The sequence below is a fragment of the Bicyclus anynana genome, chromosome 21 (assembly GCF_947172395.1).
Source record: "Bicyclus anynana chromosome 21, ilBicAnyn1.1, whole genome shotgun sequence".
NCBI lineage: Eukaryota > Metazoa > Arthropoda > Insecta > Lepidoptera > Nymphalidae > Bicyclus > Bicyclus anynana.
In genome coordinates, this window is record NC_069103.1 from 2,564,619 (window position 1) to 2,582,176 (window position 17,558).

A 17,558-nucleotide genomic window follows, 5' to 3' on the forward strand; every position below is an offset into this window, starting at 1 on the left:
GCGTGGAATTTAGTTTTTCACAATTCCTTTGGGAACCATGGATTTTTCCGGGATGAAAAGTAGCCTATGTGTTCATCCAGAGTAAAATCTATTTCCATTCCAAATTTCAGCTAAATCGCTTCAGTAGCTGCAGCGTAAAAGAAGAACAAACATACATACGAACTTACACACAAACTTTCGCCTTTATAATATTAGTGTGATAGTGTGATTAACAGACCCGGCAGACATTGTTCTGCTATTTAATTTTCTTTCATAATGTAAATTTGGCCGCATCCGTGGCGCAGTGGTATGCGCGGTGGATTTACAAAGCGGAGGTCCTGGGTTCGATCTCCGGCTGGGCAGATTGAGGTTTTCTTAATTAGTCCAGGTCTGGGTGGTGGGAGGCTTCGGACGTGGCTAGTAACCACCCTACCGGCAAAGACGTACCGCCAAGCGATTTAGCGTCCCGGTACGATGCCGTGTAGAAACCAAAAGGGGTGTGGATTTTCATCCTCCTTTTAACAATTTAGCCCGCTTCCATCTTAGACTGCATCATCACTTACCAGCAGGTGAGGTTGTAGTCAAGGGGTAACCTGTAAAGAATAAAAAAAAACCCTACCGGCAAAGGCGTACCGCTAACCGATTTAGCGTTTCGGTACAATGTCGTGTAGAAACTGAAAGGATCGTGGGTTTTCATCATACTCCTCAAAAAAATTCTTAATTATCAATATGGGGTGTAGAAGAGTGACAAAAACTTGATGACCTGTTCTTATGTAGGTATATATAAAAGAATCATACTAAAAATACGACTAGGTAAGTAGATACACATATTTTGCAAGATATTTTTAGTTCCAATCGTACGGGTTCCAACATAAAATTCTCCAAGTTGAGAAATCAGTGAGAGCACACAAACACTGTCAGTCAAAAACAACATTTATATCGTAACAGACAAACATACTCGTAAACCTAACCCTAAACCCGCTAATCATCATTGCAACTGTGCGGTAGGCCTAATCTCCAATACCCCTTTCCCATAAAAACATAACCGTTGGCCATTATCATGATAATTCCAAGTTGCAATATAGTGTTAAATTTTAGATTTGCTAAATAATATAATTCTGTGTTATATTCCTGAAATAACTCCACAAAGCGCAGCTTAACTCGCTTTGACAACATCAGCGAATTCGTAGCGATCCAGAGTGAAATTAGTTTGAATACAGGTAAGGCTAGATTTAGATGGCCGAACAAACGGTGCGATTGGCAAATATATAATCACACTAATATTATAAAGGCGAAAATTTTTGTGTAAGTATGTTTGTTACTCCTTTACTCTGGAAATACAACACTGATTTTGCTGAATTTTGGAATGCAAAATATATTTTGCCCTGGCAACCTCATGGTTCTCGCAGGATTTGTTAGAACAGAATGTCACGCGAACAAAATCGAGGGCGTCTGCTAGTTAAGCTAGAACTTTCGCCTTTATTGCGATAATAAAGGCGAAAGTTTTCTGTGTATGTAAATGTCTATGTTTGCTATTCCTAAGCCATTTTTTCCTGGAAAAATGTATCCATAAACCTTATTATTCTAGAGGTGATATTTAGCTTCTGATTCGATCGCGCAGGGAAACTCCAAGCATAGCTCGCTCCATCGCCCGCTGAGTGACTTTGAGCCTTCTAATAAGGCCTATTAGTTAGCGACCAAGTCTCGGATCACTTCTCTGCGTGATCGAATCAGAAATGAGGAGATCCGCTGACGGACCAAAGTCACTGACATAGCGCAGCGAGTCGCGAAGCTGAAGTGGCAATGGGCGGGCCACATAATTCGAAGAGGCGATGGACGTTGGGGTCTCAAGGTGCTGGAATGGCGACCCCGCACCGGAAATCGCAGTGTTGGTCGACCCCCACTAGGTGGACCGAAGACATCAAGTGGGTTGCAGGGAGCCGCTGGATGCTGGCGGCTCGAGACCGTTTTGTTTGGAAGAGAAGTCCATGCAAGAGGCCTATGTCCAGCAGTGAACGTCCATCGGCTGATAATGATGATGATGATGATGATTTAGCTTACGACCGACGACCACGCTGCTCCAAAGTGGATTGAGAAGACTTAGGGTGATAACGTTAAATTTCTTTAACGACTCCCGTCACGTGTTATTTTTTAGCTATTTGTTATTTTGTTTGATAATGACCGGGAACAATGCATAGTTTATCTCCATCACCTTCACTTTTAGCTGAGAATTTTACTAAAATTCGTCATCATTAACAACCCATTTTCAGCTCACTGTTGAGTACGAGTCTCATCTCAGAATAAGAGGGGTTAGGCCAATAGTCCACCACGCTGGCCGAATGCGGATTAGCATAATACACATTTGTACAAAATTAAAAATTCTCAGGTATGCAGGTCACGATGTTTTCCTTCACCATTTGAGACACGTGATATTTAATTTCTTAAAATGCACGTAACTGAAAAGTTGGAGGTGCATACCCTGGACCGGATCGAACCTACGCCCTCCAGATCGGGTCATATCCACTGGAATATCACTTAAAAGAAATGTAAGCTCGAAGCTCAAGAACTCATGATCCTACATAGGTCGACGACTAGACCAACAAGGCTATTTCTTTACTGCAAATTTTTGCGCGATATCGCAAGTACATGTACACCTAGCCGTAAACGCAATCCGAATGTAGGTAAGCGTGGATATCGAAATAATACCTGTCTGAACTCAGCGTCGTGGCAATCGCTTTCCTATTCCGCTATCGACTGCAGTAATAAATATCTCTGACCAACAAATTTGTTAAAGGCCGTACCACACACGACACTTTTAGCATTAGAGCGATTTCAGATTAGCGTTTTTCTGTACGTCATTTCGGCGTACGCGTTAGTTGACGCGGTTATAAGCTCGTCAGAATGCATGTTGATTCTGACTCATATTAACTGATGCGAGCGTACATGCCTAGAGCCTTAAGTATGGACGCGAGTCGGTTGATGGCTTCATCGAGTACATACGCGATTGTACGTATGATTGATTGATTCTGACTCATATTAACTGGCGAATATGCCAGAGTACGTACGTATGTATGTAAGCGAGTCGGCACATAGGCTCTGGCATGTTCGCTAGCACCAGTTCATATACTCTTATATCTCAGAATCAACATGGATTCTGACGAGCTTAAACGCGTGGGAGCTTCGCGTTTGGCGAGCGCATAGACAAGCTTTCATAAACGAGCTTATTTACAATCAAATTAAATGGTTGCCATTATAGTCTATAATCCATATTAGAAACCTTCACCCGTCTGTTTTTTGATGAAAAGAGTTTTATTATCAAAAGTACTTTAAAAATATATTGCGAGTAGGTTGTCTCAAAACTTCTGGCCAAACTATCATTAATCAATGTTTACTTGGCGACTGAGTAAATGATTTCTTATGATATCCCGTAGACCATAAAAAACAAATACGTTTTATGCTTGGACAACTGAGGGTCTGGAACCTCGAAATCTCCCTCTGCCTTAGTAGTGGGACAATAGACCAGTGACGCCAACATGCGATCATGTCAAGAGAAATAGACAAAATATCGTCCAATGGCGATGGAATTGCCTCAGCCCCATCTTATTCGTACCAACGCAATCAAAGAGATAGGCGTTATTTACGATTGTACCGATTTTTTTCTATTTCTCTGTGAGGCTGACTTGTTATAAGTACTAAAGTAGTCACTCTAACTAGATTATCAACTTGAGGAAGATGGTTTATCTAATCTTTCTATCATGACTATTTTTGACGGCCTCCGTGGCGCAGTGGTATGCGCGGTGGATTTACAAGACGGAAGTCCTGGGTTCGATCCCCGGCTGGGCAGATTGAGATTTTCTTAATTTGTCCAGGTCTGGCTGGTGGGAGGCTTCGGCCGTGGCTAGTTACCACCCTACCGGCAAAGACGTACCGCCAAGCGATTTAGCGTTCCGGTACGATGCCGTGTAGAAACCGAAAGGGGTGTGGATTTTCATCCTCCTCCTAACAAGTTAGCCCGCTTCCATCTTAGACTGCATCATCACTTACCATCAGGTGAGATTGTAGTCAAGGGCTAACTTGTAAAGAATAAAAAAAAAAATTCTTCGAATCATCATTTTAATCAAAACATTTTTAATTTTACCAGTTTACATCAATTGTTTCCCTTCACTATGAAATCCAGTATTCACATAAAAAGTGTTATATGAAATGGAAATTTTTAATACTTATTTTCCAGTATAATCCAATCTCACCAACGTGCAGTCCTTGCTAACAGAAAACGGATATAGGTGACCTCAGCGGAAATAAGAGTGAGCGAGCGAAGTATCAAGTGAGTTACTGATTGGGTGTTGCCGACCGGCTGTGCGGACACGGCAAATTAAGGTTTATTATTCCCCCGGTAGGTCAAGTACTTATCCGCTTTACTAGGTTCTTTATGTCTATACTAGCAAACGCCTTCTCTTCTTTAAGCCCAACAACCAGCATTGAAGGAGTGCGGTGGGTCTCCACTCTTAAGGTCAATATCTATAGGTACTAATATTATAAAGCTGAAGAGTTTGTTTGTTTGATTGAACGCGCTAATCTCAGGAACTACTGGTACGATTTGAAAAATTCTTTCAGTGTTAGATATTAGATAGCCCATATATCGAAGAAGGCTATAGGCTATAAATTATCCCCGTATTCTTACGGGAACGGAAACCACGCGAGTGAAACCGCGCGGCGTAAGCTAGTACCTCATATAAGAAGAGAGTGATGCTCTAAAGATACCTATAGTGCCTATAGTACACCTATCATATATATCTACGAGTAAATAGATAGATAATTTCAATAGACTTGTAATCGGATAGTAATATATGTTAGATTGTGGCTGTTAATGTTTAATTACCTTAATTTACTGTCAACAATTAGTATTTCGATTGGTTCTAGCTTTCATTCTGAATTATACTGTAAATTAGCGGACGCCCACTACTTCATCCGCGTGGAATTCAGTTTGTTCACAAATCCCGCGGGAGCCATGGATTTTTTTGGGATGAAATGTAACCTATGTATTAATCCAGAGTCAAGTCTATTTCCTTTCAAAATTTCAGTCAAATCGCTTCAGTAGCCGCAGCGTAAAGGAAGAACAAACATACTAACACATCAATTTCGTATGTCAACTAACGTCAAAGTTAGTCAATTAGCGTAAATTTTGACGACTATGTGGCGCAGAGAGTAGCAACACTGACTTCGGCATCCAAAGGCGTAGGTTCGATTCCACAACTAGAAAATAATATGTCAATACCCAAAATCAGAGTCCTAATTCTATCTATTCCAATCCATTTTATATCTGTACGGCAGGGGTATTTTGACGGCATCCGTGGCGCCGTGGTATGTGCAGTGCATTTACAAGACGGAGGTCCTGGGTTCGACCCCCAGCTGGGCCTATTAAGGGTTTCTTATTGGTCCAGGTCTGGCTGGTAGGAGGCTTCAGCCGTGGTTAGTTACCACCCTACTTCATTATTTATTCGTATTTAGTCCGTAGGTGAGATTTTAGTCAAGAACAAAAAAAAAAGTTTTCATACTTTGATGCCCATTGTCTTTTGATAGCTTATTTGTTGCTGCAGATTCAAAAACAGGCTAAGCCAATGACCCTGGATTGCGCGCCTTAATGCGATCGATCGATTAACGGATTAAGTAGGTTTCGCCGTTTATTGCCCCAGAACAGGATTATAGAGCCGAGAAGGAAATAAGCGATGCGGTTTGTTTGAAAAACGGTGTACGGCTTACCTAAGTTATAGTAGACTAAGAGAGGAGTCTGTGAATTTATTCTGAGCCGTGATAGCTAAGTGGGTATGAATTCGTCAAGGAATTCCTTAACCCTAAATCTAGTAGTCACAAGTCCTGGACTTTGCTTGGTGTTTTTCTCTCTACCACGCGATGGACCCGGCTCTTGCACGGTGAATCCATGGAATGCTAAGATATTCGTCTCTCTGCCACCGATTCCGGAGAGTGTGGGTTCGAATACCGCCCGGGGCATATACCTCCAACTTTCAGTTATGTGCATTTTAGGAAATTAAATATCACGTGTAACAAACGGTGAAGGAAAAACATCGTGAGGAAATGTTCATACCAGAGAATTTTCTTAATTATCTGTGTGTGTAAAGTCTGCCAATCCGCATTGGGCCAGCGTGGTGGACTATTGGCTTAACCCCTCTCACTCTAAGAGGAGACTCGAGGCAGCAGTGAGCCGAATATGGGTTGATAATGATGATGTAAATGCCAGACATACCTCATACAAATATTACCTTACTAGCGGACGCCCGCTACTTCGCCCGCGTGGATTTCAATTTCACAAATCCCGCGGGAACTGTCGCGAACTTTTTAAGAATAGGTACTCCTAATTTTAAAAAACTGTCATCATCCCTATTACACGTAATACATAAATTAGTACGTATGTTTATCAAAGTGGATGACCCAGTTTTACCCAATCAATTCATCACATAGTAGTGTTGGATGTAAATAAAATTTATATCCAACAACGTTATTGACCCCTGGCCGGCGTAATAAGCTCATTCGCAGTTAAATTGTTACAAAATCAGCTGCGATTTGTTTGCCCTGGCCGGTTGGGTGCATTATTCGATACTGTTCTCGTGAATAATTTTGTTGGCGCTTTAATTCACAAGCCATTTTCGCTGTGTTAATTAATTTCTAGCTGCAACCGCTGGAAGGTCATCATCAAATGACGGCAGGGCTTGGGGACGAGAACTAATTAAAACTATTGGAACTAAAACCACATAATGCATAATAGTACAAGCTAAAATGCGAATCAACACCCTCCGGATTCCCAAAGGCCCAGAGGAGGTCATATCCACTGGGCTATCACGGCTCATCTTTGTTGGTATGTCGTAATCATATTTTCACTGTATGTTACGATAGTTGCCTTGAAAACCTTCAGTAAGGGTCGCCGCACAATGTCCGGTGGCGGCCATAAATCTTCATTTGCCGTTCACGCATCTATCTATACCAAACTCTGGTTACGATGTTATATAATATTTTATATACTCTCATATTATAAAACAACAACTTTATGATGAGTGGGAGACCTTTATTGGGTCAGTGCGCTTTTTTATATATGTCGGCGAGTGAGTTATTTGATCGGTTAGCAAAATCCACGTAAATTATTATGATAATATTAGAATCAGGTTTTCATGTAATTGGGATTTAATTATTTACTGATTAAATTAATAAGACTGTAAAAGGTTGATCACGCGACTTTCGTGCAATAGCAGCGCGTCGGTAGCCGCGAAAATAGCGCGTAGCTGGTACGCTTGACATAGTGAGGGCACCCTGCCCCCACTGTAGTCTGCTAGTTGAGCAGTTGAGTTGTAATTGCGTCTTTGAAATGGATAGTCGTCTTCCATTTATTAAGAATAGTGAAATGGTGATAGATATGTATATAAAAACTACTTAAAACTTGAGCTTTTACATTAAGTCCATACTTAATGTAAAAGCTTGAGTTTTAATTTAATAATTAAATAAAAATAATTCTTTTTTTTTCTTTTAATGCTTTAATTATGAAATTGAAAAATAAAAAAGAAATTTACGAGAGCCTAAAATTAGAGAGTTGTTTGATTAAGTAGTTGAAAATAAATGGTAATTCAAGGTCGTTATGCATTAGGAGCAGCCTTAAATCACATTCCCGCTAACGCGTGTGTCGCGCTTGTTGCCTTGAAAACTTCCAGTAAGGGTCGCCGCACAATATCCGGTGGCGGCAATAAATCCTCATTTGCCGTCCACGCATCCGATCCACTACACCCAATTAGTTGCCGTCTGACAATCCGCTGTATTGTGTCGGATTTCTGCCACTATATGATTACATCATAAGCATAATTTATTAAATATTATGTAACTCAGGTTACGATGTTACATAATATTTAATAAATTATGGTTATATATATTTATTTTATTCTTTACAAGTTAGCCCTTGACTATCATCATCCTTTGACCATCTCATCTGAAGGTAAGTGCTGATGCAAACTAAGATGGAAGATATTAGTGGGATAAAGGAATAATTTCTGTTTGGATGGTTAGCCTGGAGTCAAGGGAATATTGAACTTTTTGATTGTGATTGAGTCGGACATTTTTACCCCCAGCCTGCTGCTTGGTCTGAGTCCCCTTACATATGAGGACCTTTCTCCTCATATGTAAGGGGACTCAGGCCCTAGTAGATAACTTTCAAATGGGTAAAAATAGCATAAATATAATAAAAATTTCGTAAAATTGCGTAATAAATTTCTTTTAAGGTTACATTTCGTAGGCTTAGACCACAAATCCTACGCGAAAGCTTGTATGGTTGTTACTCTTTAACGCCGCAACTACTGAACCGATTAGGCTGAAATTTAAAACGAAGATAGATAATATAATGCATTAACATATAGTTTACTTTTCATCCGTAAAAAATCCATGGTTCCAGCGGGAATTGTGAAAAACTGAATTCTACGCGGACGAAGTCGCAAGCGTCCGGTAGTAGACAATAATTTATATTCTTCCTTTTATCGAAATATGTGACTTAAATGATCGCTTTAAGTGCAAAAAATATTCTCAGAAGTATTCTAATTCCCTTACCCTCAATTCCATTACTTAACAATGCAGCCCCACAAGAGTGTGAGAGGCGTGAGTGTCGGCCATTAAAGCGAAATCCCCCGAGGAATTTAACAGTGTCTCCAGAACAAAGCATTCAATAAGAAAATGACTGCGGAAGAGTGTTTCACGGGCCACAAATTTTCCCGTGAAAACAATCGTAAAACTGGTTTTTATTACTGAAACATTCGCCATTGATTCTAACCCCCCCACCGTTTGAACAATAAAAATTCTGACTCAATCAACTCGGGGTACTTTATGACTTTATAGGTGAGCAAATTTATTGTGTGCCTACCCCCGTTATAATAATGTTTCATTTACACCTTAATAGAGAACGTTCTAAATCTTATAATGACCTATTTGAAGATTGTTGTGTGTATTGCTACATAACTTGGTATTTGGTTCGATTTTCAATATTGTGTGTTACTATCACAATAATCACACTAATTAATATGTTAAATACGGGCGTCCGCTAGTATTTTATAGATTTGCTGAAGTGTGAAAAGCTTTCGGTTGACTCTATCAGAAAAGTCGCCTGGATATTTAGCGTTCTGGTACAATGCTATGGAGAGACCAGTCAGAGATACATATTTTTTTACTTTTTAACCTGTTTTGTCACTGTCCTATGAGCACGACATGTCTTAATATTTGTGATAACCTACGTTATACCTATTTTATAGTTATATAGATATTAATACAATCATGCCTGATAGAAAGCAATGATGAGGTCTAGTACGATTCTTTTCATCATAAGTAGATGATCACAAATGTAATAAATCGAATCAAGAAAGTTCTTTGAACAAACGATCAAAACATGTTTGACAAATTTGCTTTTTGTTATAATTTGCAGTTTTGTTTTGTGAAATCTTAATTTGATATTGCTTGAAATATTTGTCAATCATAAATCTATGAAAAATCAAGTTTGACAAGTTGTTTGCTCTTTTTGTCAAATGAAACGAGTTTGTCAAATACACGTTTAGTAGTGGTAGTAGTAGTATAATAACAACCCATAATCGGTTCACTGTCAAAAGCGGATTGGCAGACTTCATGCACATAGAGAATTAAGAAAATTCTCTGGTACACAGGGTTTCTCATGAACCTTATTCCTTCTCCATTTAAATTACGTGATATTTAATTTCTTAAAATGCACATAACTGAAAAGTTGCGGAGGTACATAACCCAAAACGTATTCCAATCTATGCTTTCCGAATCGAAGTTAAAGATCATATCCACTAGGCTATCAAATCAAATACTCGTTTAATTTGACAAAAAGTTTGATCGTTTACAAGTCGCTTAAGAAGCCCATAATAAACATTGCTTGTAACTTTCACCATCTCACAAATAGAGCATAAAGCCGACAAACGTTTTGATCTCTCTACATTCCATTCGCAACGACTACATAAACATTGCGACATACGCAGTATAACAGCGACTGTCCTTCCCCAGTGTTGTTCATTTCTCTCCTCTTTCAAGGGGCCGACGTTAAAGAGAAACTTAATTGGGGGCTTTCCGAGACTCGGGCTCAATGAAAAATTACGAGCCAAACGAGCAAACGCCCGGGAATGTGGGGCTCATTCGGAGAGAGGAAATTCTTTTGAGTGCGTCACTAAAACTTACAAATGTGTACACACGAGTGTCACTGTTACGGGAGTTTACTTCATTAAAAATATATGTCACTCTCTCGTGACTATTGTTACTATAGTAAATTACTTTGGAAGCCGAAAATATAGCGAGATGAGGCTGAGTGTGAATTCTTCTACTTTCTCGCTACACTCTTTTTTTTTTTTTATATATTCTTTACAAGTTAGCCCTTGACTACAATCTCACCTGATGGTAAGTGATGATGTAATCTATGATGGAAGCGGGCTAACTTGTTAGGAGGAGGATGAAAGTCCACGCTCTTTTCGGTTTCTACACGACATCGTACCGGAACGCTAAATCACTTGGCGATACGTCTTTGTCGGTAACTAGCCACGGCCGAAGCCTCCCACCAGCCAGACCTGGACCAATTAAGAAAACATCAATCGGCCCGGCCGGGGATCGAACCCGAATCCGTCATTAAATCCACCGCGCATGCCACTGCGCTACGGAGCGTCTAAATATATATACTTCATTAAAAATATATGTCACACTCTCGTGGCTATTGTTACTATAGTAAATTACTATAGTAAATTTTGACGGCCTCCGTGGCGCAGTGGTTTGCGCGGTGGATTTACAAGACGGAGGTCATGGGTTCGATCCCCGGCTGGGCAGATTGAGATTTTCTTAATTTGTCCAGGTCTGGCTGGTGGGAGGCTTCAGCCGTGGCTAGTTACCACCCTACCGGCAAAGACGTACCGCCGAGCGATTTAGCGTTCCGGTACGATGCCGTGTAGAAACCGAAAGGGGTGTGGATTTTCATCCTTCTCCTAAAAAGTTAGCCCGCTTCCATCTTAGACTGCATCTCTTACCATCAGGTGAGATTGTAGTCAAGGGCTAACATGTAAAGAATAAAAAAAAATATTAAAAAAATAACTTTGGAAGCCGAAATATAGCGAGATGAGGCTGAGTGTGAATTCTTCTACTTTCTCGCTACACTCTTGGTCATGGTCGTGGTTAGGTGTAGTGGCCTTACTATCCGTCGTTATTTCTCCCGTAGTGTAGTTCTCCTAACACAGTTGTGAAGCGAAACATGGAGGGAGGTTTGCGCTGGACTGACCAAGTGAAAACAGTGACTTGCCACGTGTTCTTGTGCCTTCAATCTTTCTTCACACACAAGTCTCTCTATAAGTGTGTATAGGAAGTGATTTTATTAGAACTTGATCAAATGGGACGATACAGAGAGACGATAGAATATATTCAATATATCTCGTTGTCATTGCGTGCTATTTAGGTCTACCAGTGATAATAATCAATCAACCTGAGGTACATAGTATTGTGATGCCAATTCTTCGTCATTTAATAAGAGCTGAAAGTTCGTCAGTGTTCCTACCATATGTATGATTATGGGCTTGATAGTGGCTTTAGACCCTAAATCTTATCATTATGAACCCATATTCGGCTCACTGCTGAGATGAGAGGGGTTAGGTCATTGCGCACCACGCTGGCCCAATGTGGATTGGCAGCCTTTACACACGCAGAGAATTAAGAAAAAATTCTGGTATGCAGGTTTCCTCACAATGTTTATCCTTCACCGTATATGACACGTTAATTTCTTGAAATGCACACAACTAAAAAGTTGGAGTTGCATGCACCAGATTCGAACCCACACCTTCCAAAATAGGAGGCAGATGTCATATACACTGGGTTATTATGGCTCAATTTTAAAAAATCTTATTTTAATTAATATTTCTTTCGAACCTAGACGTCGGACTATTAAAAAACTTGACATCTCCTGCTAAGTAGGTATAATATAAGAGCTAAGTTCTGCGATATCTTTCATAGTCAAAGCTATATTGCTTACCTTACTTCGTTCGTTTGTTTAGTTTCTTTCTTTTTTTATCTTGCGGAAGAGTTCTACTACAAATGAATAGTTAATAGTGCCGCAAATTCGATTATAGAGCATTGTTAATGCAAGCACAAAGCCTTGGGTGTTTATTAAAAAACCAAGTTTCCCCCTACGTAAATTGATTATGAGCTTTGGAGTGGTGGTAATTGTTTAACTGGTCTGGGATTAGGCAAGCCGTTATAGCGCTTTCGGTCCCTCCCTTAGGGCAGCCTGCATAACTTATGACGGCGATTAGCCTAGATGCATTAAACTGTTATGCACACTTAGGTACAATTACAAACTATATTGTACACTAGCTGATGCCGCGCGGTTTTACCCACGTGGTTTACGTTCCCGTAGGAATATGGGGATAACATATAGCCTATAGCATTCCATGATAAATGGGCTATCTAACACTGAATTAATTTTTCAAATCGGACCAGTATTTCCTGAGATTAGCGCGTTCAATCAAACAAACAAACGAATAAACAAACTCTTCAGCTTTATAATATTAGCATAGATAGAAGTTCATACCGTCCCTGTAGAGCGAAAAGTCATTAACTCGAAAATCACTGTTTTATTAACATTTAAAGTTTTTGAAAATTAAAATACTTATAACTTTTTGGCTATTAAATGTCTTTATGTACATGGCCTTAATTAAAAGTTACTATATCAGATTTTGTTTTATACTAGCAATATAAAACAAAAAAACGTTTAATAACTGAGGAAAGCAAAAATATATTTATTTATAAATTAATTGTTGACCAAAGTCAGTTAATTGTTGACAAAAGTTAGTGATTTTTTCACTCTTAAGTAAAGAAAACAGCTACTGGTTTACCTAGTTTTGAACTGACTGTTATATTTACGAAATTTGTTTGACCTATTAAATAATACTACTAATATTTGTTATAAATTACCTACTCGAAGATGAATTAGGTAAATAAAAAAATTAAAAGCAAATCAAATCAATTTTTATTCTCTTCCATCATTTACATTATTTACAACAATTTTATCACAATATTCACAGTCAATACATAGAATTTATTCTTAAAACTATTTAAAAAAATTCTCCTAAATTCTTCTAAGGGTCTCTTCACACTGGCGGCGTAACGCGACAATTTGATAATACATTTATTATTTACAACGACATTCAATGCATAATTTTTCATACAATATCAGTATAGTTCAGATTTTCGTGTTTCAAATTGTCTATAACTCGTGTCATTAATGTAAAAAGATACAGGCAAATGGACAAGATAACCTACAGCCTTATTATGTTTCTCAGTGTACCATTCAAACAATGAGTCACTACATCGATTTTTGCCATATTTTCGTTTTTGTGATCATCCACTATAGTTATTTCTATGAAATCACCTTGAATATGTAATTTTACATCAAGTGGCAAGATGTTTTGTTTTAACAATCGTCTAACATGAATACTTCAACAAAATTACGTAAATTTTCGTTAAAATTACGTTACCTGCTATACCACTATTAGACAAATATTACGTAAAATGACGTTTAGTGTGTCATTTCGTTGAAAACACAATGTTAGATGATTGCAAAAACAAAAATACGATGAAAAACGATGTAGTGACTGATTACTTGAGTGGTACACTGAGTTACACAATAACCCTGCTGTTCTTTAGTGATGATAACTACATGATCGAATCGAAGCAACAAACAATACCAACACTATAATAAGAATTACCTAACATACCGGCTTTTTAATAGATCAGACACCTTTTTTTACATTGCTAATTCCATGCATTCCCAAATTAACAAACAAACAGTATTGTCAGTTAAAAGCTTATAAATGTTTTTTTTTCACAAATTTGGTTTTAAATCAAACTTTGTTTTTTTTTTTTTAATTTTTATCTTTGCCTTGTCGCGTTATACCGCTTTTGTACACAGTATCCACCGTAAGTGAAGCTAAGCTACATCCGCTGAATTAGCATGATTTATTATTTACAGACTTATGTAGGTAAATAGGAGTTCTATACACTAGTAGTGAAGCCTGCGAATTCGTATGCATTTTCGTTGTTTTCTCTAAGAAAATATTTTTTTACGACCGTTTTCAGAAAAACAATCTTAAGCCTACTTAAGCTTAGATTAATTTTGAAATACATAAAAATCGGTCCAATCTAATAGCCAAGACTTGCCTAGCTTCCATTAGAACATTGAATATTGAAAAAACAACTTGTATTTTACATGAAAAAATATTGCACTACAAGAAAACAATGCATTGCAATGATTAGTTAAATTTTTGCGGAGAAACAAAATAAACTTATTCCCATAGAATTTGGCAAAGTAAAACTATTTTTAAGCGACTTCCAAAAAGGTTCTACGTTCGGCTGTATGTATGTTTCTTTTTTTGTTCAAATGCTTCGCTTCACGGTGGATATTGCCACATTACTCTGTGACGTAACCCGAAATTTAACTAACTATTCTATACACAACTCTCTGGTCCAGGAATCTCCTCAGCTATGAGGTGTTCTCTTCTACTTAACGCGGTAGTACTCACTGTTATTGGCTTACTTGAGATGTTACTTGTTGATGATATTGACTGCAAAGAAGAGAAGAGATTAATTAACTTACCTGTAAACACATTGTAGGGTAGGGGTAGGGTATATATATACTACTACTATATATATTACTAGCTGATAAGGAGGATTAATACAGGGATAATAAGCCTTCCTCGATAAATGGGCTATCTAACACTGAAAGAATTTTTAAAATCGGACCAGTAGTTCCTGAGATTAGCGCGTTCAATCAATCAAACAATCAAACAAACAAACAAACTCTACAGATTTATAATATTTGTATAGATACTAACTCGCCGCTCGTCAGACCAATCGCCCCTTGTGTGAAGAGGTCTTATTAGTAACTTTATCTACCTTAGAAATTATACCAAAAAAAGTAAATACTAATGAAAGACAAACAAAAATTAAACTAAAAAACGAAACACAACTTTAATTAACAACTGGAAAAAAATTACAAATAAAACTAAGTAGATACTATATCTTCACATTACTGTGCAAAACTAAAATGGACATTTCATTGACGCCCAGCCGTGCTCTGTCAGTATTTTCCGCGCTTCTAGTGATATTTGACGTTATACCTTAAAAATCTAAAAAAATATGCTGAAAGACAAACTAACGCCAAATCACAAACGAAATAATGAAAAGAAATAGACAAAATTCAACTAAGAACCAGACCAGAATTAAAAAAAACATGTACCACTTTAACCACTACATTAGCTCGCCACTCCTCGGACCACTCGTCAATTGTGTGAAGAGACCCATTTTTGACAGGCCGCACTATTTTTGAATACAGGGATAAAATATAACAGTTACCCCCTGATGATATAGCTTTGTATTGTTGAAAGAATTTTTCAAATAGGACCAGTTATAGTTTTTGAGTTTATTCGTTATATATAGTGTAGATTACTACTACGTTAAACTTTATAAATCAAACAAAATGCTACTAAAAAAAAGTAAAACTAAAACACCAATTAACTACAACTTGAATACAAAATGGAAATAAATAGACAAAATAAAACTAAGAGACTAGAATTTAAAAAAAATACGTACAGGCCCTACAGTTATTGAATACACGGATAAAATATAGCCCACCCCCCAATAGACCCCAATCTTTTCGATTGTTAATTATTATTTTATTTCCCCCTTAGAAGTTATACTTTAAAATACAAATGCTTTTGAATTATTAATTGATTATGAAATACGGCTAGAACTCACGTGACATTAGGTCGGAATATGCCCGACTAGTTTCGATCCCATACGATATTACGCGCTATTGAATTAACTAAAACTAAGCCTACAAACAAAAACAGAAATAAAAGACAAGCTAGAATAAATAAAATAGACAAAAATCAACTAAGAGACAGACTAGAATTAAAAAAAAAACACGTACCACTTTATCCACTATACTAGCTCGCCGCTCGTCCGACCACTCGTCACTTGTGTGAAGAGGCCCATTTTTGACAGGCCCCGCTCTTTTCGCTGGAGGGCTCCCGTCTAAAAGCGTATTGATATTTTTTAAACGTTTTTTACATTCATTCAGTTCTGCGAACGCTTTTATATTTTTTTAAAATGCTGCGAAAATGCATTTCAGTTGAGTTTCAGTCAAACTTTGTATTGACTTTATTAAATTTTTAGTTACAGTCAGTTTGCAGCGGATTAAATAGGCCGGGAGTCAGTGGACAGGGTTTTTCTCAGTGTTTAACAATGCATGAACTTTTTTAAAAAATATATAGAATAGTATTCTGTTATTTTCTTTTGAACTACATTGTATGAGTACGTAAGTTTAGTTTTTTTATACGATTTGGGTAATAGTAAACTTTAGACTTTATTCTTTACTAGGTTTATTAATTGCTTCATTTCTAAATGTATCAAAGGACGTTTAAAATTGTGTAATTTGGGTTCTACACAAAAACCAGAGACATAAGGTATTTTGAAGTCTTTTTTTAAAATATTATTTAGGCTCAGTATTAAACTTTTGATTTTAACTGCCATCCATTAAGTAGTAACATGACTTGGCGTTTCAAAAATAATCTAAGACTAAAAATCAATTAATTTAGACTTGAACTCTTGACTTTGACTTTAATGCTAGTGATAAATGACCGAGTTTGACGGCTTACCGTGATTTTTGAGGCACTGGGTGTAACACCATTACAATCACCACTTTCCTACAACGGGTTGCAAGATTTTACTAAACATTTCTTGGAAGAACATTACTTCATAGCCCAACCCAGGGTCTAGTAATTAAAAGCCACATAGACTAACCACTAGGCCAACGAGGCAGTATAAAACTCAAACGAATTATATAGGGAGCTGCCTCGCTCGATTTTACCCTTCTGTCAAAGTATAAGATCAACGATCTAACGAATTTATGAAAACTGTTTCTGTAAGAATTGATGTTTCATTGATGTAATCGTTTTGGTCGTGTAAAGAGCTCCCTAAACAGCCGGTTTGTGTATATATATAGTTGAATAGCTAATCAAACGTGTAGTTTACAAAAAGATGAAGGTACATTTAGATATGTATTTCCAACTTATCTATATCAAATCTGTAATAAAAACAATATGTAAAAAGAATCGATTCATCAGCCGGAACAGCAAAACATTGATCGTGTTTATTGGTCTATGTATAGCTTTTTGTATTGCGAATTAAATTTATTTGTGTGTAGTATAAGGACACAAAATATATTTTCGATGTGTGAGTACAAAAAACGGCAGACAATGTAGTTGGTTATTTTGGGTGCGATGCAACTCCATAAAAAGACATACCAGGCGGAGGGTTCAGTACAATGTCCGGCTGCGCTTGCTTGTGCGGCTTGAGCGTGTAGGCAACGACGTACTGTCCGTCGCCCGCGTTCAACTGCAGCTCGGACGCGTGCTGTTTGCTTGTTGATCGGGTTCTGTTGGGACAAAAGAATGGATATTTGTATTTTAAATGCAGTGTGTTGGTTTTTATGTTTT

General features: G+C 37.8%; 1 protein-coding gene across 1 annotated transcript in view; it reads right to left on the reverse strand.

The window, feature by feature from the left end:
- Positions 1 to 14,403: 14,403 nt before the first annotated feature.
- The window catches only part of LOC112046945 (hemicentin-2-like), a 202,424-nt gene continuing 199,269 nt past the window's right edge, over positions 14,404 to 17,558 (reverse strand). Inside the window, exons 17-19 of the mRNA XM_052888103.1 lie at positions 17,367 to 17,497; positions 15,992 to 16,095; positions 14,404 to 14,624 (exon numbers count right to left, since the gene is read on the reverse strand). Of these exons, the coding sequence (XP_052744063.1) occupies positions 14,508 to 14,624; positions 15,992 to 16,095; positions 17,367 to 17,497 (352 nt within the window). The 3' untranslated portion in view covers positions 14,404 to 14,507. The remainder of the gene's footprint in view (positions 14,625 to 15,991; positions 16,096 to 17,366; positions 17,498 to 17,558) is intronic.